Below are 22,133 nucleotides of genomic sequence, written 5' to 3'. Positions count from 1 at the left end.
ATAGGTGTTCCTTGAGTTTGTTGCCACATATAGGAAATGAAGATGATGCCTAGCCTACTTTTGAAGTTATTGTGAAGGTATAATGAGAAAGTTCTTTTGTTATTGTAAAACACGGTATCCGTAGAGTGGTTAAGACTGTTCTGCCACTTGATTAGCTGTGTAATGTTGGGTGAAGTATTTAACTTTTAAGCCTCAGTTTTCTCATCTGTAAAATGGTAATAATAATAGTACTTGCTTCCATAGGTTTTTGAGAGTTTTAAATGAGGTAATGCAAATAAAGTATAGTGCCTGGCCTAGTGGACATAATAAATGTTAACAATTACAGTTATATACATTTACTGGTTATGCACTATATGTTGTGGGTACTTTATATAAATTCTTTTATTTAATTCTCAGGACAGTTCTGTGTGGTTGGAATGCTTTTTTCCCATTTCACATATGAGGACTGAATATCATAGGTTAATCACTCAAGGTAACCAGTAAGTTGTTTAGTTGGATGGGAGTCTAAAACTTGTGTCTTTTTCCCTCAGTATACCAGGTTGCCTTTCATGTATATACTGTAGGTGCATCAACACTATATAGACAAATCACCTTTGATTCACGTTTACAGAGTTTTTCGAAGACTGAGTTTTGTGGATAATCCACTGTTTTCACAAATCTTCTTTCCCAGTCTTCCTAGGTTTCTTTAATTTGCTCAATAGGCCAGAACTGCTGCTACAAAAATAAACATGCTTTGTTGATATATAATTAAGAACAGTTAATGGTTTGTTTACAAACCACTAGACTCCTTGAGTCTGGCTGTGTTAGCTATTACAGAATGACTTTAGATTGCACCTCTCGAAAGGGAAAAATACTCTGAATTTATTATTTGTAAGAAGCTTACTTTAAGGTGAAGTGCAGAACTGTAATGACTTTATAGCTGAGAGAAAAAAGGTCATAAGATCCAGAAATGAACAAGTACCTAGCCTTAAGTATTTCTGGGTGAAGTTTCTTGATGTTGAGTCTGAGAAAGTAAGAAATAGTCATTATATTCAAAGGAAATCTGGAGTACTATATTGAAATTTTCTCCCCCCCCCCTTTTTTAAAATGAAGTCCATTTTTTGAACTTGGAAAACTAGTAAGAGACCTTTAAATTGTTCTTAATCAAGGTATCTCCTATATAATTTCCTTTCACAGTTATCAAATGGGTACCATTGAAATGAACTCTTTCACTTGTTGCTATATATATATATATATATATATATACACATACATATATATACACACATATATATATATAAAGTCTTTTTAGAGAAAGCGTTTCATTTTAGTTTATTTTTAACTTTTATTTATTTTTTAATGTTTATTTTTGAGAGAGAAGAGAGTGCAAGTGGTGGAGGGGCACAGAGAGGGGGACAGAGGATTAGAAGCAGGCTCTGTGCGGACAGCAGAGAGCCCAGTGAGGGGCTCCCACTCATGAACTATGAGATCATGACCTGAGCCAAAGTTGGATGCTTAACTTACCAAGCCACCCAGGCACCCCTATGTGTTTATTTAAAATCCATTAAAAAATTTTTTTTTCGCGTTTATTTATTTTTGAGAGACAGAGACAGGGCACAAGCAGGGGAGGGGCAGAGAGAGAGGGAGACAGAGAATCTGAAGCAGGCTCCAGGCTCTGACCTGTCAGCACAGAACCTGACGCGGGGCTCAAACTCACAAACTGTGAGATCATGACCTGAGCTGAAGTTAGTTGGATGCTTAACCAACTGAGCCGCCCAGGTGCCCCTTAAGATCCATATTTAAAAGACAGTTTTCATGTAAATGTTTGTGTATTTGGGACTAAAAGATTTTCTATTGACAAGTCATCTGTGAAGTTGAATTTATAAATTAATGGGAAAATAATATAGCGTTTATGAATTTTATCAACACCTGGGAATTTATCTTCTATGTGGAGTTAGACACAGGTGTTTATGAAAAATAATTTGTTGTGTGTTTGTAGTTCACAGGAACACTGTCTTTCAAACTTTAATCCTTCTAACTTTATTGTTTTTGTTGTATGTGGGTATAATCCATATAAATTCCTTACTTTAGACTTTGACTTTTTTGCCTAGCCTCAATTAAAATATTAAAAAAAAATTTTTTAATGGTTATTTATTTTTGAGAGAAATAGAGTGCAAGCAGGGGTAGAGCAGAGAGAGGGAGAAACAGAAACTGAACCAAGCTCCAGGTTCTGAGCTGTCAGTACAGAGCCGACTGTACTGGGGCTCAAACTAACTGTGCGATATGACCTGAGCTGAAGTTGGATGCTTAACCAACTGAGCCACCCAGGCACCCCATCTCTCTTTTCCTTTCTTTCCTTTTTCAGGACTGTATGGTTAAGCATCCCACTCTTGATTTTGGCTCAGGTCACAATCCCACGGTTCGTGGGATTGAGCCCCGTGTCAGACTCTGTGCTGGCATCTCGGAGCCTGCTTGGAATTCTCTCTCTCTGTCTCTCTCTCTTTCTCTCTCTCCCCCCTCCCCATTTCTCTACTCCTCACCCGCTCCTGCTATGTCTTTCTCTCAAAATAAATAAATAAAAAAAAAAAAAAAGAAGCTAAGGTTTTAACCTGTATTCCTGGAAAGGTGTTTTTATTTTTTAGGTATATTTTGGAATAACTATATTGACGAGTATTTACTGCGCGATAATTTAAAATATGCAATTTGATATGTTTTCATATATGTATATACTGTGCAGCCATCACCACAATCAAGGTAATGAACATAGCCATCTCTCCTCAAAGTTTCTTCTTGCCTTTTTGTAATCTCTTCTTGTTTTCTGTCTTGTTTTCCTTGTAATCTTCTGTCTTGTTTTTCCTCCCCCACCCTTACTTGACCCGGGCAACCACACTGATCCATCCTCTTTTTGTCACTATAGGTGTGGAGGTGGATTGTTGTCAAATGCCTTTTTCTGTATTTGCATTGGAGATCTTACGGTTTTTTTTTTAGTCTGTTAATAGAGTGAACTATATTGAATCAACCATATATACATATAAACCACTCTTATGTTTTGGAGCTAAACATCATTTGATCGTGATGTATTATCCTTTCATACAGGCCTACCTCAGCGAACACTGCAATAAAGTAAATATCTCAATAAAGCAAGTCAAATGAATTTTTTGTTTTCCATTGTATATAAAAGTTATATTTATACTATACTGTAGTATATTAATTGTGTAATGGCATTATGTCTACAAAAACAATGTATATGCCTTAATTTAAAAATGCTTTGTTAAAAAATGCTACCCATTACCTGAGCTTTCAGTGAGTGATAATCACTTATTACACATCATTCTAACATAGAATGTAATAAAAAAGTTGGAAATACTGGGAGAATTACCAAAATATGACACAGAGACAGAAAATGAGCAAATGCTGTTGGGAAAATGGCACCAATAAATTTGTTTGAGTCAGAGTTGCTACAAACCTTCAATTTGTAAAAATGTAGTATCTGTGTAGCACAGTAAAGCCAAGTGCAGTACTATGAGATATGCCTGTGTGTTGTTGGAATCAAAAAAATTTGTTTAGAAGTTTGCATCTGTGTTCGTGAGGAGTATGGGTTTATAGTTTTGTTTTCTTGTGTTGTTTGTGTCTGGCTTTGATATCAGAGTAATGCTGGCCTCATAGAATGAGTTGAGAAAGTATTCTTGTTCAGTTTTCTTGAAGAGTTTCAGTAGATTGGTATTTCTTCCTTAAATGCGTAATATGTAGTATAGTCAGAATTCACCAGTGAAGCCCCCAAGGCCTTGTGTTTTACTTGTTAGTAAGTTTTTAACTACAGTTTCTTTAGATATATTTAATGTATCCATTTCTCTTTGGGTGAGCTTTGGAAGTTTCTGAACTTTCAAGGAATTTGTCCATTTCATCTAATTTATTTACTTTGTTGACATGAAGTGATTTATAATCTCTTTTAAAAATTGATATGGCATGGGGCGCCTGGGTGGCGCAGTCGGTTAAGCGTCCGACTTCACCCAGGTCACGATCTCGCGGTCCGTGAGTTCGAGCCCCGCGTCAGGCTCTGGGCTGATGGCTCAGAGCCTGGAGCCTGCTTCCGATTCTGTGTCTCCCTCTCTCTCTGACCCTCCCCCGTTCATGCTCTGTCTCTCTCTGTCTCAAAAATAAATAAAAACGTTAAAAGAAAAAATTTATATAAAAAAAAATTGATATGGCATAAAAATTGAGATATAATAAAATCCACCCTTATTTTAAAGTGTACAATTCAGTGATTTTTAGTATATTCACAAAGTTGTGCAACCATTACCAGTATCTAATTGCAGAATACTTTTTTATTTTTGAGAGAGGAGACATAGAATTCAAAGCAGGCTCTAGGCTCTAGGCTCTGAGATGTCAGCACAGAGCCTGACATGGGCTTGAACCCATGAACTGTGAGATCATGACCTGAGCCGAAGTCAGATACTTAACCAACTGAGCCACCCAGGCGCCCCCAGAATACTTTTATCACTCTAAAAAGAAACGGGCACCTGGGTGGCTCAGTCGGTTAGGCATCAGTGTTCACCCAAAGTCATGATCTTGCCGGTCCTGAGTTCAAGCCCTGCGTAAGCCTCTGTGCTGACAGCTCAGAGCCTAGAGCCTGCTTCAGACTCTCTGTCTCCCTTTCTCTCTCTCTGCGCCTCCCCCACTCACACTCTGTGTCTTTCTCTCTAAAATAAAGAAACATTAAAAAAATAAAAAGAAACATTATACCCATTAGCAATCACTTTCAACCATTTCCTCCCACCTCCAGTCTCTGCAGAGTCACTAATCTCCTTTTTGTCTCTATGAATTTGTCTGTTCTAGATGTTTTATATCCGTGGAATCATACAGTATGAGACCTTTTGTGACTGCCTTTTTTTGCTTAGCATAATAATGTTTTTACGATTTATCCATGTTATAGCATGTATCAGCACCTCACCCCTTTTTATGGCTGAAAAATATGCCATTGTAGACTAAATTTTTTTTTTATCATTCAGCAGTTTATGGACATTTCAGTTACTTCCACTTTTTGCCTATTATGAATAATGCTGCTATGAACATTTGGGAACAAGTTTTTGTGTGAAACCTGTATCCTTTTTCTTGCCTTTGTATCCAGGAGTGTAATTCCTGGGTCGTGGGGTAATTCTATGTTTAACTTACTGAAGAACTGTCGAACTTTTCTAAAGCAGCTAGCTGCACCATTTTGTATTCCCGCTACCAGTTTTTTTTTTTTTTTTTTAAATTTTTTTTTTCAAAGTTTATTTATTTTTGTGACAGAGAGAGACAGAGCATGAATGGGGGAGGGGCAGAGAGAGAGGGAGACACAGAATCGGAAACAGGCTCCAGGCTCTGAGCCATCAGCCCAGAGCCCGACGCGGGGCTCGAACTTGCGGACCGCGAGATCGTGACCTGGCTGAAGTCGGACACTTAACCGACTGCGCCACCCAGGTGCCCCTCCCGCTACCAGTTTTATGTTATGCCACATTCTTGCCAACACTTGTGTTATCCATCTTTTTATTACCTTTATTTTAATGGGTATGAAGTGGTATCTCATTGTGGTTCTTACTTGTATTTCCCTGATGGCTACTGATGTTCAGCATCTTTTTATGTTCTTATTGGCTATTTGTACATCTTCTTTGCAGAAATACCTGTTCAAGTCCATTGCCAATTTTTAAATTAGATTGTCTTTTCGTTATGTTGTAAAGGTAGAATTTTATAGACCAGTGATTTGCAAATACTTTTTTCTCATCGTTTGGGTTGTCTTTTCATGATCTTGATGGAGTTCTTAGAAGCATAAAATGGTTTGATTTTGATGATTCTAGCTTATCTGTATTTTTTTTTACTTTTGATTTTAAATTTTTAATTGTAGAATATACATAACATAAAATCGACCATTTTAATCATTAAAAAAATGTTTATTTATTTATTTTGAGAGAGCGTGATCAGGGGAGGGGCAGAGGTGAGAATCCCAAGCAGGCTTTTCACTATCAGAGCAGAGCCTGATGCAGGGCTCAACCTCATGTACTGTGAGATCATGACCTGAGCCAAAATCAAGAGTCAGATGCCCGACTGAGTCACCAGAGGCACTCTTAACCATTTTTGAGTGTACAGTTTAGTGGCATTAAGTTTATTCGTGTTGTTGGGCCAGCCATTACCACCATTAATCTCCAGAACTTTTTTCATTTTGCAAACTATAACTCTGTACCCATTACACAATAACTCCAGTTTCCCCCTTTTCCTAGTCCCTGGTAACCACCATTCTGTTTTCTCTCTCTATGAATTTGACTACTCAAGGCACCTCATTTATAGGTAGAATCATACAGTATTTGTTCTGGGTTGCTTTATGCTTTTACTGTCAAATGTAAAAAAACTTTTATCCAGGGTCATAAGATTTATACCTATGTTTTCTTCTAAGAATGTTATTTCGGCTTCTACATATAGGTCTTTGATTCTTTTCGAGTTAATTTTTATATATCACATGAAGTAGAGGTCTAACTTCTTTTGCATGTGGATATCCAGTTGTTTCAGCACCATTTGTTGGAACGATTATTCTTTACCCATTGATTTGTCTTGGTACCCTTGTTAAAATAAATCTTTTAAGTATAGAATCTATAGTAATATTACTAATTTCTTATCTAAAAATTGGTGATTTGTATTTATTTTTACCTAGTCAGTTTGGCTAGAGATTTATTAGATTTGTTGATTTTTCTTAAAGAACCAGCTTTTGGTGAGGGGGTGGGGTTCCTGACTGGCTCAGTTGGTAGAGCATGTGACTCTTGATTTCAGGGTTGTGAGTTCAAGCTCCATGTTGAGTGTAGAGCCTACTTTAAAAAACAAAACAAAATTAAAAAAAAACTCCGTTTCTTGAAAAAGAAAAAACAAAGGACCACCTTTTGATGTATAAATTTTTCTGCCTTTTTTATGTTGGTTATTATTTATTTATTTATTTATTTATTTTTGCCTTTTCTTTATTATTTCTTGTTTTTATATGATTATGTTTTCTTTTTCCAGTTTCTTAAGGCAGAGGCTTGATGTCATTGAGTTGAGACCTTTTGTCTTTACTAATGTATGCTTACTGCTGTAAATTGTCCTGTAAGTACTGCTTTTGCTGTATCTAACAGATTCTATTATTTTATTTTATTTTTTTAATGTTTGTTTATTTTTAAAGGAGAGAGACAGCAAGCATGAGTAGGGAAAGAGCAGAGAGAGCAGGAGATACAGAATCCAGGCTCCAGGCTCTGAGCTGTCATCACAGAGCCTGACGCAGGCTTGAACTCACGAACTGTGAGATCACGACCTGAGCCGAAGTCGGATGCTCAACCAACTGAGCCACCCAGGCGTCCCCTCACAGTATTTAATATGTTGTAGTTTTGTTTTCATTTTCAGTTCTATAATTCTCTAATTACTCTTTTGACTTTTTTTTCTTTGACTTTTATGGGTTATTTGAGATATTTGGGGAGTTTTGAGATATATTTTTATTACTCATTTCTAATTTAATTCCTTTGTAGTCAAATTATGTGTTTTGAATCCTATAAAATTTATTCTTTCCAAATAACTTTTTTCAAATAATTTAAACTACTTTTAAACTGTTTTTAGACTATTTACAATTGAAGGGTTACTATAAAGTGACTCTTGATATAGGTAAGTTTAAACCTGCTACTTCCTTCCTATTTATTTTTTGTTTCTTCTACATGTTCTTTATTCCCTTTTTCCTTTTGTTCTGCCGTATTTTGGATTTTTAAAAAATTATTTTACTTCCTTTGTTGGCCTATTAACTATCACATGTGTTTCATTTTGTTTTTCTTTTATTTATTTTTTTCGAAGTTTATTTATTTTGAGACACCGAGAGTGCAGGCAGGGAAGGGGCAGAGAGAGGGAGAGGGAGAATTCCAAGTAGTCTCTGTGCTGTGGCACAGTGCCTGACACGGGGCTCTATCCAATGAACTGTGAAATCATGGCCTAAGCGAAAATCAAGAGTTGGACGCTTGACTGAGACACCCAGGTGCCCAGTTTGTTTGTTTTTTTTTAAATGGTTGCTTTAAGTTTTATAGTATACATCTTTAATTTATCACATGCATCTTGACATGTGGTATTATACCACTTCACATGTAGTATTAGAGTCTCTTGGGTCTTGTGCTACTACAGTTTACTTCCATTTATGTTATAAATCTCGCAATGTATTGGTATCATTTTTGGTTGAAACAGTCAATTTTCTTTTAAAGAGATTTAAAAACTAAGGGGAAAAATCTTTATATTTAGTCTCATTTACCATTTCTTGTGCTTTTCATTCCTTTGGATAGATCCAGACTGCCACCTATTACCTTTTTCCATCTGTAACTTCCTTTAACATTTCCTATAGTGCATGTCTGTTGCTGATGGATTCTTTTTAACATTTACAATTTGAGATCATCTTTACTTCATCTTAGTTTTTGAAAGATATTTTCTCTGACAGTTGAATTCTTAGTTGGTAGTTTTTTTCAATACTTTAAAGATTAAATTTCACCTCTTTAACGTCTTTGATCTTTAGGTTTATAATTTCCGTGAGATTTGTAAAGTTTTGGGCCATTATTTTTTCAGATACTTTCCTACTTCTTTTGGGTGCTCCACTTATCCATATACTGAGATGCTTGATATCCTACAGCTTATTTATGCTTTTTTTTCAGTCTTGTGTTCCTGTTTTGTATAGTGTCTGTTGCTAGGTCTTCCTGTTCATTGACATTTTCTTTGCAGTGTCTAATCTGCTGTTAATCCCAAACAGCATTTTTTATTACTAGAACAATCAAATTTTTATTTTTTTTTATTTAAAAAAAAGTGTATTTATTTATTTTGAGAGACAGAGTGTGTACATGTGTGCCAGCCAGGGAAGGGGAGAGAGAGAATCTCAAACAGGCTCCATGCTGTCAGCATGGAGTCTGACATGGGGCTTGATCTGACAAACCACAAGATCATGACCTGAGCAGAAAATAAGAGTCAGCTGTTCAACTGACCACTCAACCAACTGAGCTGCCCAGGCACCCCTTCATCTACTTTTTTGAATGTATGAACTACGTTTTAAATAAGTGATTTAATGTTCTTGTCTGGTAAATCTATCATGTATGGATCATTTTCTGTTGATTGATTTTTGGCATTATGAGTGGTATTTTCCTTCTTTGCATGTCTTCTAATTTTTTTAATGTTTATTTTGAGAGAGAGGGTGCACATGAGTGTGAGCAGGAGAGGGGGAAGAGAGAATTCCAAGCAGGCTCCACATTGACAGTGCATAGCCTGACACAGGTCTCGAACTCATGAACTAACTGAGATGATGACCTGAGCTGAGATCAAGAGTCAGATTCTTAACCGAGTGAACTACCTACCTAGGCGCTACCCTCCCCCCTTTTTAAGATTTTATTTTTTAAGTAATCTTTATACCCCAGATGGGGCTTGAACCCACAACCCCAAGATCAAGGTCCAGAAATTCCTTAGGTGTTTGAAACCCAATAAGCTAAAGCACTTCACAGACGTAATCTCTTCTGAACTTCACAGTAAGCCTGAGAAGTACACTACTCCTGTTTTATAGATGAGGAAATGAAGCAAAAAAGAGTGAAGTGGCTTACTCATGGTCCGATAGTTGTTAGTTATATTTGATGATAAGGAATCATATTTCTGTCTCCTTCTATCAAACCTGATGCTTCCGTTACCTCTCTGTTGACTATGAAATAGGCTTATCTCTAAAGTCTGTTAAAGATACCCAAAAACACTGAATCTGTGGTTCCAAACAACTTAGGGATCCAGAAAAGTGTGCTTTTCTTTGTTTATACTTTGCACCAAATATTCGAATTAGCTCTCTATAGCAACTGACTGTGATAAGCTAAATTGTCTAGCAAAGGTGTTTCTGTCCCAGACCATTATCTTAATCCTTTGAATGTCCTTGTTTGTTTCTTTTAAAATCATTTAAAGACCTGGAATAGTGCACAATTTAATATTTTCATTTATAACAACTGAAGAATTTAATATTTTCATTTATAACAACTGTACTAATATGAGTCCATAGTATAACTTGTTTTGAATTTTTTCCAAGTTTTATAAAACTAAAAAATATTTTCAGTGTCTTATAATTTAGGTTGCATTTAGCTCTCAGAGTTCACAGTTTTGTAGTAAGTTGTGTAGCTTACAACTTCGTTTAATCAGAACTGGTAATATTTGCTAGTGAGATTTTCTGTAGTCTTTTGAAGTGATTTCATATGTGCCATGAATCTTAGATCCTGTAATCTATTTAACACAGTAGTACCAGTGTTAGACTACAAATACTAGGAAAAGTAATTCTTTTCAGTCAAGATTGGTTTTGGATTTGCTTTTGGAATTCTTGAATAGTCAATTGATTTTATTAGTATGTGAAAACAAGCAAAGCTCTGTAGCCAGGAATAAATAAGAAGGCCTTAGGAATAGGATTTAAATGGTTTGTTTTCCATTTTGGATGCTTTTAAAAGACAAAATAGCTAAGTTTTTCAAACTTCTGGAAGTTACTATAGTTAAATAATTCAAACAAAAAATTGTATCTTGTCACAAATCAAACTAGTTTATCTGCTCCATTGGAAATGCTATAGTGAATGAGAGAATGCAATGTAGGGAATATAAGAATTTTGGCTAATTTAATTTGCTTGTTATAAAAGACTTTATAGCAGCTTTTAAATTTGGGAATACTTGGATCTGTGATAATTTTTTTTTATGACATTGTTTATCATTTGTAAACAAATGAATAAACTTGTTTTAAGTGCTTGATAGATATCAGTTTCTTAATCACTATTTACTCTTTCTCTGTTTTCATTGAAACATAATTGATATAACATATTAATTTCTGCTCCATTGTAATGAAACTTTTTACTGATAAGATCTGGCAGGTTGACAGATCAATTTTATCCATAAAACAGGTATAAGGCTATCTGCATTTTGTGTATAGATTTAAAAAAATTTTTTTTAATGTTTATTTTTGAGAGCTAGAGAGAGCACAAGTTGGGGAGGGGCAGAGAGAGAGGGAGACACAGAATCCGAAGCAGGCTCCAGGCTCTGAGCTGTCAGCACAGAGCCTGATGAGGGGCTGGAACTCACAGACCACGAGATGGTGACCTGAGTCAAAGTCGGACACTTTTAACCGACTGAGCCACCCAGGTGCCCGTCTGTGTAGATTTTTGCTCTTTCTTTTTATTACGTAAGAATTTGGAATGGCACACAATGGTAAATCATTTAAGAATGATATTCATAGGTTTATTTCTATGATATATATGAATGAGTTTTTTGTAGCTCATGTTTTTCTTTTAATAAACTGGTTGAAATGATTTAAAGTTTTATATAATGCTTTTTGTCATGATTATAAACACATTGGTGTGTTTCTCAGAGTTGTAATCCATAACTAAGTCTTATGTTTTTAAGAAGCTTACTTTTAGGGAATGTTTGGATAGTTTCATCTTGATTTATTTCTTCACTTATTTTGTCACGTTTATTTTCTATTTACTTCCAAAATAATGTTCACAAACTATTCATAGAGCGATAATCTAAACAAGACAAAATCATTACTTTAGAGGATATGGAATGTTTTAAAGTCACATTTAAGAGAAAGTCATGATCTTTTTTACTGCATTCTTTAAAAATATTTTTTTTAATGTTTATGTATTTTTGAGAGAGAGAGCGTGCACATGAGCCAGTGGGGGCTGGGGGGCGGGGTGCAGAGAGAGAGGGAGACACAGAATCCAAAGCAGGCTCCAGGCTTCAAGCTGTCAGCACAGAGCCCGATGAAGGGCTCTAACCCACAAACCGTGAGATCATGACCTGAGCCAAGTCGAATGCTTAACCAACTGAGCCACCTAGGTGCCCCTATTCCCTAATACTATTATAAAACACATGAAAAATTCTTTTGTATTAATCCCTGAGCAAACTATAGGCTTCTAGGAAATGAGGTATGTCTTCATTAGTAGTCAGAAAAGAAATCTAAGGAGCTCTTAAATTTGTAAGAATTTTAATTTAGAATTAGATTTTGAAATGTTTTATGTGGGTACTCTGAGAAGCATTTGTATGATTGTTAGCAACTCATCTTAGTCTATTGAAGATAACACATATTTTGTAGGCTAATATGAGGAATTATTTGTGAAATTGATAGAAAATGCAGTGTGTTGTCTAAGTGTTTGGAAATATCGTTTTTGTCCACAAATCTGTAAACAGTAACACATCCATAGTGACTATATTGTGGTTTCCCTTCACAGATACCAAGTTGTGCTAGTACATCCATATAAATAATTAATACCTGAAGTCTCAATGTAACATGGACATTAACAGTGATGACAAATAAATACAGACGCTTGGGAATCAAATACTAGGCGAAAAACACTTTTAAAAAGGTAAGAAAATAAGTAATCTTAATTAAGGCCAACTGGGCTTTAGTTAGTAGAAGCCATTGACCAAAATTTCTTTTTCAGTGTATCAGGCTTTTCAGAAACACATCTGGGTAATCCTGTGTATCTTAATACTGGTAGAACTCAGCTGTAAGTATCAGTTCTTGTGTGAAATGACAGTTGCAGTTATCCTTGCCTGGTAAATATCATAACAAAAGAGGTTCCTATAGTGCACACCCAGTCCACAATGGGTAGTAAGGTGGCTGACTAGAACTTTGAATAGAGTGCTAGAATGGGAGTGTCCATGTATACTCAGACACATCTTAAATTGTGCATCCTGCCTCTGATGATTGCCATCCCCACCACATACTTATAGAATGTAATGTTTTGCTATGTTTGTGAAAGGCGTTCAGGTTTGGATATAAAGGAGTTGGCAGTTGGAGTCTTTGTTGTAAGAAGAGTGAATTTTCAAGTCAAGGGTTACTTTTTGTAGGATTGTGTTTGCGCTGTGCACCCTCCTGTTAATTTAGCATATTTCTTAATGCAGTATTAAATGATTTTGTTTAGACATTTTTCCTACCTTGTGTTTTTCAAGAATTTACAGGGCACATTTGGGAGAGGTTGCATCTGTAGATATTAGATGTTAGTACTGATCTCCTAGCTGATTAAAACTGTAATCTTTTTATATTTAGTAGGCAGTAACTCTAGATTACAAGGTTTGTTAACTGTATCGGTTTTAAAATTGTAATCCTTCACTGAAAATAGTGTCACTTTTAGAATATTTACTTTCGTGTTTATAATAAAGGGACAATCTGTCATAAACATTGCTAGTCTTTTTTCTTGTGTTCTTCCTTTTTTCTAAATGGGCACTCATAATAATATTTAGCAAGATTCTCTGAAAAGGATATCATAATACATTATTATAAAGTAAAATTCTTAATTAACCAGCCTGTCCAAGAAATGGAGTGTAATTAGATTAATTAAAATATCTGGCCAACTGGGTACTTACTAAAAGAAAATCCTTACTGTTTCTGTCCTAACTGAAAATCCATAAGCCAAAAATAATAAAAGTTTCTCTTTGTAATAGTCTTACGGCACTTAAGTAATCATCAAGGTTACCATATATGGATATTTGAAGACTTAGTTGATTCTTTGGTGTGCATAACTTACATTATTTTTGTTGTTCAGTCCCTAGTTTTTCATATTTGAAGGCCAAAGCTTGGGAAGGCCTCTAGAATAAGAGTAATAGATTATATATTCTTATTTATATCTTGTTAAAGGCAGTCTTTGGGTCACCTCAAAAAAATATTGCTGTAGACTCTAGGAAAGAATGGAGTCACATTTTGATGCAAACTAATAATGAGTTGTTATAAGGATTTGGTATATTTCAAGCTCTTTTTGATTTGTTTTTGTTGGTTTTTAAAAATTCTGTTGCGGTTCCTTAGTATCTCTGAGACTATGGAATTACTAAGAAGTATCAAAGATGTTATTTTGAATAGATACTCTGTTACCTACTATTTCCTCTTATTATAGGTGGGGTAAATCTGTTAGCATAAGTTAATTTGTTTCTTTAATTTTTTTTTATTATTTTATTTTAACGAAAGGAATTTAGGAGGTTCTAGTATTCTCCATGGCTGAAGCTGAGAGTCTGAAACCCTGATGCTTAAGCTCTATTCTAGATCATAGCTCCAACTCCTTCAGGATATAAGGAAAAGATAATATTTCCACAATGATAGATCTTTGGTTGTTCAGGTAAGTTATTTAGTTTTGCAGTAGTGAAGACAACTATAGTTTTGTTTTGTTTTGTTTTTCTTTTTGGTGGGGATGGTTACTTGTTACATTTCTGTATGTCTGCATGGCAAATTGTATAGTCTGGCTGGCAGTTCATAGGAGTGTGGAGCTATAGGCAATGGGTTAGGGATGAAATATTTTCCCACTCTTCCTGTTAGGGGTATAAACGAAGTGCCTAAGTATGTTGGAACTCTAGAGTATTATACCTATCTTTGACTCCTAGGTATTTTTGATTCAAGGGGCTTTATGAAATTGCTTGATTTCTGTTTCTCACCGGTTTTCTTTTTAAGTGTGTATTCACTCAGCTTTCTATCTATGTATCTATCTGTCATCTATATCCATCTCTCTTAATGGGGAAGAAAGAAGAGATCCCTTTATGCGAGGTAGTATATAATAGAATCCATAGTTTCAAAAAGGCAAATATTAAGTTGAAATCCATAGGTGGGTCCCCAGGTTTCACTCTCCTACTTTTAACTTTATAGTGATAATTGCTCAACTGAAGAAATTTGTCGTAGAAGAATTGTATGACAAGGGTAGTCTGAACCATTACTAAACAATTTGTGTTTATGTTTTAGACAGAAGAATCCTATGGTAACACTGATCAATTGTTCTTGTTTTTGCCTTTCACTTCGGTTTGATATCATGACCAGTTTGCTACAAATTGTTCAATTAATAAAACTTAATATTGTGATAGTAAATATCAGCTAGAACATTGGTGTTAATGGAGGATTGCCAGTCCCTCAATTCCCAAAATGCACCATAGCATACTATTTTGGTAATTACAGTGGAGCAAAAGGTTATATGCATTATTTTTGAATATCTTTTTGAGATTTCTTATAAGTGGGTAATAGAGTAGTATTCCATTAGGTGGACCATTTTAATTTAATGTTTATTATTCCTTTTAGTTCATATTGATGCAGTTTGCAGATGTGATCACAGGGGCTGGACATTTATGATTTGAAACACTGTTGATACTGTTTCAGGATCCTACAGTTAGATTTGAGGTAAAAGTAGATTCAAATTTTGGGGAAGATAGTTCAGCAGCAAATAAATGGGTGAGATGTTAGACGTATAGGTAGGATTTGGGGTTTAATATGAGTAGACAGGCTGAAATTTGGTTGACTGTCCTTGATGTGCTCTCCAATAGGATAAGAGCTTTGAGGGTGGGAGACAGAGGAAAAGAGTCTGTTTAATTCTGGTGATTGATCATATTCTCTTCCCTCTATTCTAGAAAGTGCCATATTCATTAGTTGGTAGATAAAATATAGGAACTACATTCTAGCTGCTAGATTCAGTTTTGCCACAGGAATATGTTAACTAACAATTTCCCTTAATTCTGAAACAAGAGTGATTGAATTGGGTGCTGGCTAAGATTTTCACCATGTGCCTCCTATTTAGTTAACTAGCAAGGTTATTTTCTGAGATTCTTAGCTTATAAACAAGTCCCTTTCTGTTCCCTTAGTAATTTAATATTTGGCAGGAATATAATTTTGTGCTCCAAACCTGTTCACTGAATTTCTTCAGTAACTCTATATTATATAGCTAAAATGAGGAAAATAACTACTTAAGTCTATAGTACTTTGCTAAACATGGGAAACAATGTTAAGACTTGGTTGAGATGGTCAGGACATTTTTAGTCCCTTTTTGGTAATTGAAATTTGCACTCAACTTACTAGATAACTATAGAAAGTATGTGCCTTTGTATAAGCCTATCCAGAATAGAAAAGATGAAGAAAAAAGTTAGAAGAAAAATTATCAGAGGGAAGAATGCTCAGATTTCATTTAATCTTCAGAATGTTTACCAATTTATTACCTTAAGTGCATACAATATGTTAATTTCAGGCAAGCAATTGAGTCCTACTTTGTACTTCTTTAACCAAAGTGGTCATGCCTTGCTTGCTTGCTTTATTATTTCTAGAATCAAATAAGGACTTTTAAAAGATATATTGTAAATAGGTCTAATTTAGTTTGAACCTGATGACTATATGATTTTAGTAGAATACTGTCTGGATGCAGTGGTCTAAGGCAGTGCTTCTCAAATACTAGCAGGCATATAAATCACCTGGGAATCTGATTAATTGGTACATCTGGGACAGGGTTTGATATTCTGCATTTCCAGCAAGCTTCCAAGAGGTGCCCATGATACTGGTTCTTAGGCCACACTTTTGAGTTGTGAGATTTTGACGTACCAAAAGCATCCTTGTTATAAAACAGGTTTGCTTTAAATATGGCTCAATAGCACAGGATTTGAGAACTATAAATAAAATGGACTTTATTATAGTTGTTGAATGGAATAAGAATGCTTTTTAGGGATCAGAAGAAACAAAGAGGTTTAATCTTTCATATTTGTTAGTGTTTTGATCACTGAAATGATGAAGAAATAAAATAGGCCCTCATTATAGGTGGTGTTTTATAATTATATATATTATGTATACATACATAATACTAATAATATGAAATATTATACATATGTTCTTTACAAGTAACTCTGAGTAATACTAATAGGTTTATTTTATTAATAATGACAGGGCAGCAATTTTGCTTTCATTTGGATTGCTATGGAAAGAAAAGGGCTTAGGAGTGCCTATTATGGGTATCATTTGAGGTTTATATGTCTTTAATTGGCATCACCTTTTAAAAAGTAAAGGTTAACAGATTCTTTTTTTATATAAAATATTACTATTGCCAATATTATTTTTGAATCATAAATTATGAGTGTAATCAAATTTGCGTTAAAGATGTTTGCATTATATTTTGTAAAGTTTAAAAAATTAACTTATGTTTCTTTTGTGTATTTACATAGGTAATTAATATTTAAAAATTAGTAACCTTCAAATTTCAGAGCTCCAGATTTGGGTATATAAACAAATAAATTGATTTTAATATTTTTTTTTAGTTTGTGCTGTTTTGGAGCATCATTTGAAGTTTAACTTATGTTTTTTGTAATTAAAAGTGGATATTTATGGTACATTCAATATTTATTACCTGTGATTTAAAATAGACTGTAATCTTCATGACAAGATTTAAGCAAAAGAGAATTACATATCACGTCCCTCTAATGAATCCCAAAATAGGAGAAGTTTACTATGTGAAATGTATTTCTAAGTTCTGATTGGTGTCCTTTACTTATTCATGCAATGGCTGTATAACTCTCTAGAACAAATTATCATATTCTAATCCCAGAGCTGGTTTTGTGAGTCTTGTAAGATTTTTAAAAACTGTTAATTAAAAATTTAAAAGTATACCTTACTGTGAAACAAAACTAAACTCAATCAGCTTACATATTTTTGGGAAACTTAATACATTTGTCAGCAGTCAGGAACAGGAAGACATTTCCCTTTAATATTTCTTTTTTTGGTATGTGGTAGCATGTTGCTATGGCTTCTGTAGTTCTTCAGAACTGTTCTGCTGTTAGACATTTCTGGTTGAGGCAAAAGAGAAATTGTATTTGATTTGCAGGGGGAGAGGTAGAACGGCATTGGGAGGGTTTGTAGGAGGAACTATGGGAAGCGTGGAAGGGAGGGGGAAGGGTCCTATGCAACTATGTACTACAGCTGTTACTGGCTTCTTTCTGTATCAATCCTACCCCCCCATTTGGAAGTTAAGCAGTGAAGTGGCAAATTATCTTGTGAAAGCTAAACAGAAGAGGAGCAGAAGAATGGATACTTGAAATGTTAATAGCTCCTTTATTCTGCTTTATGGGAGAACCTTTGGAAAATAATAACCACTTAAGAGTTTATCCAGGTAGATCAATCAGGGCAGTTTTCAATTTCCCTTGCATTTCTATCTTAGACACACCCAACATCCACATCAGAAAACCAGCTCATTCCCAATATGCGTTAAAACTGTGGCATATACGTATATACAGGAGTTTAAAGGAGAGAATGTGTTGTCCTGGTTTCTTAGATGCGGTATTTGCTTTGGGGGGGGCTTCTCCTTTTTCTTCTATCCTCTTCAGAATACTTCCTTTCACTTGCTAATTTATGGCTGTACTTCTAGAGACTAGGGAGGTTTGGCTTTCCTCTGTTTTGCTTTTAGCTTACTGCAAGCTAGGATTGTGATATCTGTTCATCTGCTTGGTTACAACCGAAAGTTTTTGGATGTCACATAGTTTGTTATCAGAGGATTTGACCTAAAACTCATTTTAATAAGAGTGAATTAAGAAGAGCTGAGCCTACCACTTTACCTCCCAGGAATGTTTTGAGAAAACATAAGAAATGATTGGGATAGTTTTTGTGATTGTTGCTATATAAATTCATAGGTATTATTTTAATAACCAAGATGAAATCCTGTCTTTGAGGTAACTCTTCTCTGGGCCCTTTGTACCTTTGTATCCGAAGAGCAGATAAACAGCAAGGCAGGTTAAAGGCATGGTCTCTAGAGCCCTGCTCTGCCACTTCTGTGTATGGTTTTGGACACATTACTTAAACTATACACATACCTCATCCTCTTCCTCATTTGTAAAGTAGGGATGGTAATAGCATCTACCTTAGTTGTTGTGAGACTTAAATGAGTTAATGTATGTAAAGCATATAGAATGATTCCTGGAACATATTAAGTACCATATAATTGTTAGCTGTTATTATTAATATCATTTTTGGAAATGTTAATAAAAGAAATTATATCACGTAATTTATTAATATTGGCTATACTTGGATTTAAAAGTTAATAGCTTTATGCTTTTGTTTTAGGTATATTAACTATTACCTTTTTCTCATTATTTTGTTTACATTTTTGAAGGTTTCCCAATGAGTGGATCATGATGACCGTATTGTAGGGACTTGCCATAGTATGGCTGCTTCCCGATCTACTCGTGTTACAAGATCAACAGTGGGGTTAAACGGCTTGGATGAATCTTTTTGTGGTAGAACTTTAAGAAATCGTAGCATTGCTCACCCTGAAGAAATCTCTTCTCATTCTCAAGTACGATCAAGATCACCAAAGAAGAGACCAGAGCCTGTGCAAATTCAGAAAGGAAATAATAATGGAAGAACTACTGATTTAAAACAGCAAAGTACTCGAGAATCATGGGTAAGCCCTAGGAAAAGAGGACTTTCTTCTTCAGAAAAAGATAACATAGAAAGGCAGGCTGTAGAAAATTGTGAGAGAAGGCAAACAGAACCTGTTTCACCAGTTTTAAAAAGAATTAAGCGTTGTCTTAGATCTGAAGCACCAAACAGTTCAGAAGAAGATTCACCTATAAAATCAGACAAGGAGTCGGTAGAAGAGAGGAATACAGTAGTGGACAATGATGCAGATTTTCAAGGGACTAAACGAGCTTGTCGATGTCTTATACTGGATGATTGTGAGAAAAGGGAAATTAAAAAGGTGAATGTCAGTGAGGAAGGGCCACTTAATTCTACAGTAGTTGAAGAAATCGCAGGCTATTTGGCTGTCAATGGTGTTGATGACAGTGATTCAGCTGTTATAAACTATGACGACTGTCAGCCTGATGGGAACACTAAACAAAATAGCACTGGTTCGTATGTGTTACAGGAAAAGTCAGTAGCTGAAAATGGGGATTCGGATACCCACACTTCAATGTTCCTTGATAGTAGGAAGGACGACAGTTATATAGACCATAACGTGCCTTGCACAAATTCAGAAGTGCAGGTCAAGTTGGAGGACCACAAAATAGTAACTGCCTGCCTGCCTGTGGAACATGTTAATCAGCTGACTACTGAGCCAGCTACAGGTCCCTTTTCTGAAATTCAGTCATCCTTAAGGGATTCTGAGGAGGAAGTAGATGTGGTGGGAGATAGCAGTGCCTCAAAAGAGCAGTGTAATGAAAACACCAATAACGCCCTGGACACGAGTCTTGAGAGTATGCCAGTCTCTGGAGAACCAGAATCATCTTCTGTTCTAGACTGTGTTTCAGCTCAAATGATGTCTTTATCAGAACCTCAAGAACATCGATATACTCTGAGAACTTCACCACGAAGGGCAGCCCCTACCAGAGGTAGTCCCACTAAAAACAATTCTCCTTGCAGAGAAAATGGACAATTTGAGGAGAATAATCTTAGTCCCAATGAAACAAATGCAACTGTTAGTGATAATAGAAGTGAATCTCCCACAAATCCTGATGAAATTTCTCAGAATGAAAAAGGAATATTTTGTGACTCTGGAAATTATGGGAGTGAAGGACTAAGTAAGCCACCCTCAGAGGCAAGACTTAATATTGGACATTTGCCATCTGCCAAAGAGAGTGCCAATCCACACAATACAGAAGAAGAAGATGATGATCCTGATGTTTATTACTTTGAATCAGATCATGTGGCACTGAAACACAACAAAGAGTATGTGTAAATATGGTAACCATGAATTCTGCTTTGTTTATTATTCCCCACGCTTTCAGTATCTATTCTTAAATGTCTATTCATAGCATTTTATTATAGCTGAAATTAATGCTTTAGCTGAAATTTTAGGTTTAACATAATGATTATCTCAACTCTTAAAAAAGCTCCAAAAAAAGAAAGACTTTAAAACTCAACTTACTACTCTTCTCAATGACAATATGGTTTTCTAGTTTTGATAGTTCATACATCTTAATTAGAAAAGACATGTGGAAGCCATGGTTGATGGTGTTTTTGTTTATTAATAAGTTTTATACCATTTCAGTTAATTTGTAAAATGGAAACATCTTTAGTTATCACAGTACACTTTGATTTATAGTTGCAGAACTTTATGAAGTGTCTAGGCTTTCTAGGCAGTGTAGAAGAATTAACGAGTGCTTAGACATCATATAGATTAAGAGAAATCTGGCAGGCTATAAATCCACTTTTATCTTAGTTGCTTATATCTACTTTCCAATTAAAACTTTTGACTAAAAAATGTACTTTATGCATTACCTTTGACTTGTGATTTGTAGAGTAGATATTACTGTTAATACCATTGACAGTTAATTGTATATTGTAATTAGCATATTAGCAAGAGTTAGTCTGTTGCATAGTTTACGTAAAGCATTTGAGACAAATTTTTCCTGACTCTGAATTATAAGGGGAGACTATCTTAAAATACTATCAGTTCTTAGCCTTTGTTTTGAAGGCAGAGTATTCTGGGTAATAACACGAATAAATTGGAGCTAACTCCGAGTAATCGTGCAAGGAACTGTTGATGAACAGCGAAACTGTAAACACCATGATCAACAACAGAAAAATCACCTTTTGCCCCTACAAAATATGCTTTTGAATTGCTATCACATTATATAGGCTATGTAAAAATGTTAATTTGAGGAAACTTTGTAATACTTTTGTTGTGACAATTGCCAGATTCTGGTATGTATCAGATCAGAGTATCAAATCCTGGTTGTGGAACATAATAATTTTTTGCCATACCTTATAGATAGTTGCATTTGTGTATGATAATTTGGTGGCCTTTTAGCATAGATTTCTTTTCTGAAAAAAATTTTTTATAAATAGTATCTTAATATTGATTTAATAGAGAGGTCATTTTATGTGAGTATTTTATTCATTTATTTTTATAGAACTGTTAGCATTTTTATGTATTTGAAATATTTGAAGTCCAATCTGAGATAGAAAAACAACTAAGTGAGGTTTTTTCAATTTCAGATAAATTGAGTTCTTACCATTGGTATTCCTCATCAGTTTTTAAAAACAGAATTGTTTATCTGGAGGCACAAGGAGGAAGAGCATATGTCTTGGGGAAAGACCAAAAACTCAAGAAGTGTGCATTTTTACAAAATATACTCATTAATTTTTTGTTTTTTATTGTTTCTTTGGCAAAGAAATGCTCTTTTTAAGGCTTTTTTTTGTTTGTTTGTTTTTTTAGTGTTTTATTTACTTTTGAGAGAGCACGAGTGGGGGAGGTGCAGAGAGAGAGGGGGACAGGATCTGAAGTGAGCTCCGAGCTGACAGCAGCAAGCCCAAGGGGGGCTCGAACTCACGAACTGTGAGATCATTGACCTGAGCTGAAGTCAGCCACTCAACCGACTGAGCCACCCACGTGCCCCAAGACTTAGCTAGGATATTG

General features: G+C 35.1%; 1 protein-coding gene across 6 annotated transcripts in view; it reads left to right on the top strand.

The window, feature by feature from the left end:
- The window catches only part of ZZZ3 (zinc finger ZZ-type containing 3), a 113,647-nt gene that overhangs the window by 33,405 nt on the left and 58,109 nt on the right, over positions 1 to 22,133 (top strand). For 3 of the 6 annotated variants that reach the window (XM_045477909.1, XM_045477905.1, XM_045477906.1), the window contains exons 2-4: positions 12,225 to 12,359; positions 13,958 to 14,105; positions 18,885 to 20,440. The exons of 1 other annotated variant lie outside the window; for it this stretch is intronic. In XM_045477909.1, the coding sequence (XP_045333865.1) occupies positions 18,936 to 20,440 (1,505 nt within the window). In that variant the 5' untranslated portion in view covers positions 12,225 to 12,359; positions 13,958 to 14,105; positions 18,885 to 18,935. Of the gene's footprint in view, positions 1 to 7,007; positions 7,084 to 12,224; positions 12,360 to 13,957; positions 14,106 to 18,884; positions 20,441 to 22,133 lie in introns of those variants that run through there. 2 more of the 6 variants (XM_045477907.1, XM_045477908.1) reach the window with 2 other exon arrangements.

The sequence above is a fragment of the Leopardus geoffroyi genome, chromosome C1 (assembly GCF_018350155.1).
Source record: "Leopardus geoffroyi isolate Oge1 chromosome C1, O.geoffroyi_Oge1_pat1.0, whole genome shotgun sequence".
Taxonomy (NCBI): Eukaryota; Metazoa; Chordata; class Mammalia; order Carnivora; family Felidae; genus Leopardus; species Leopardus geoffroyi.
This window is presented reverse-complemented; position numbering and strand designations above follow the sequence as displayed.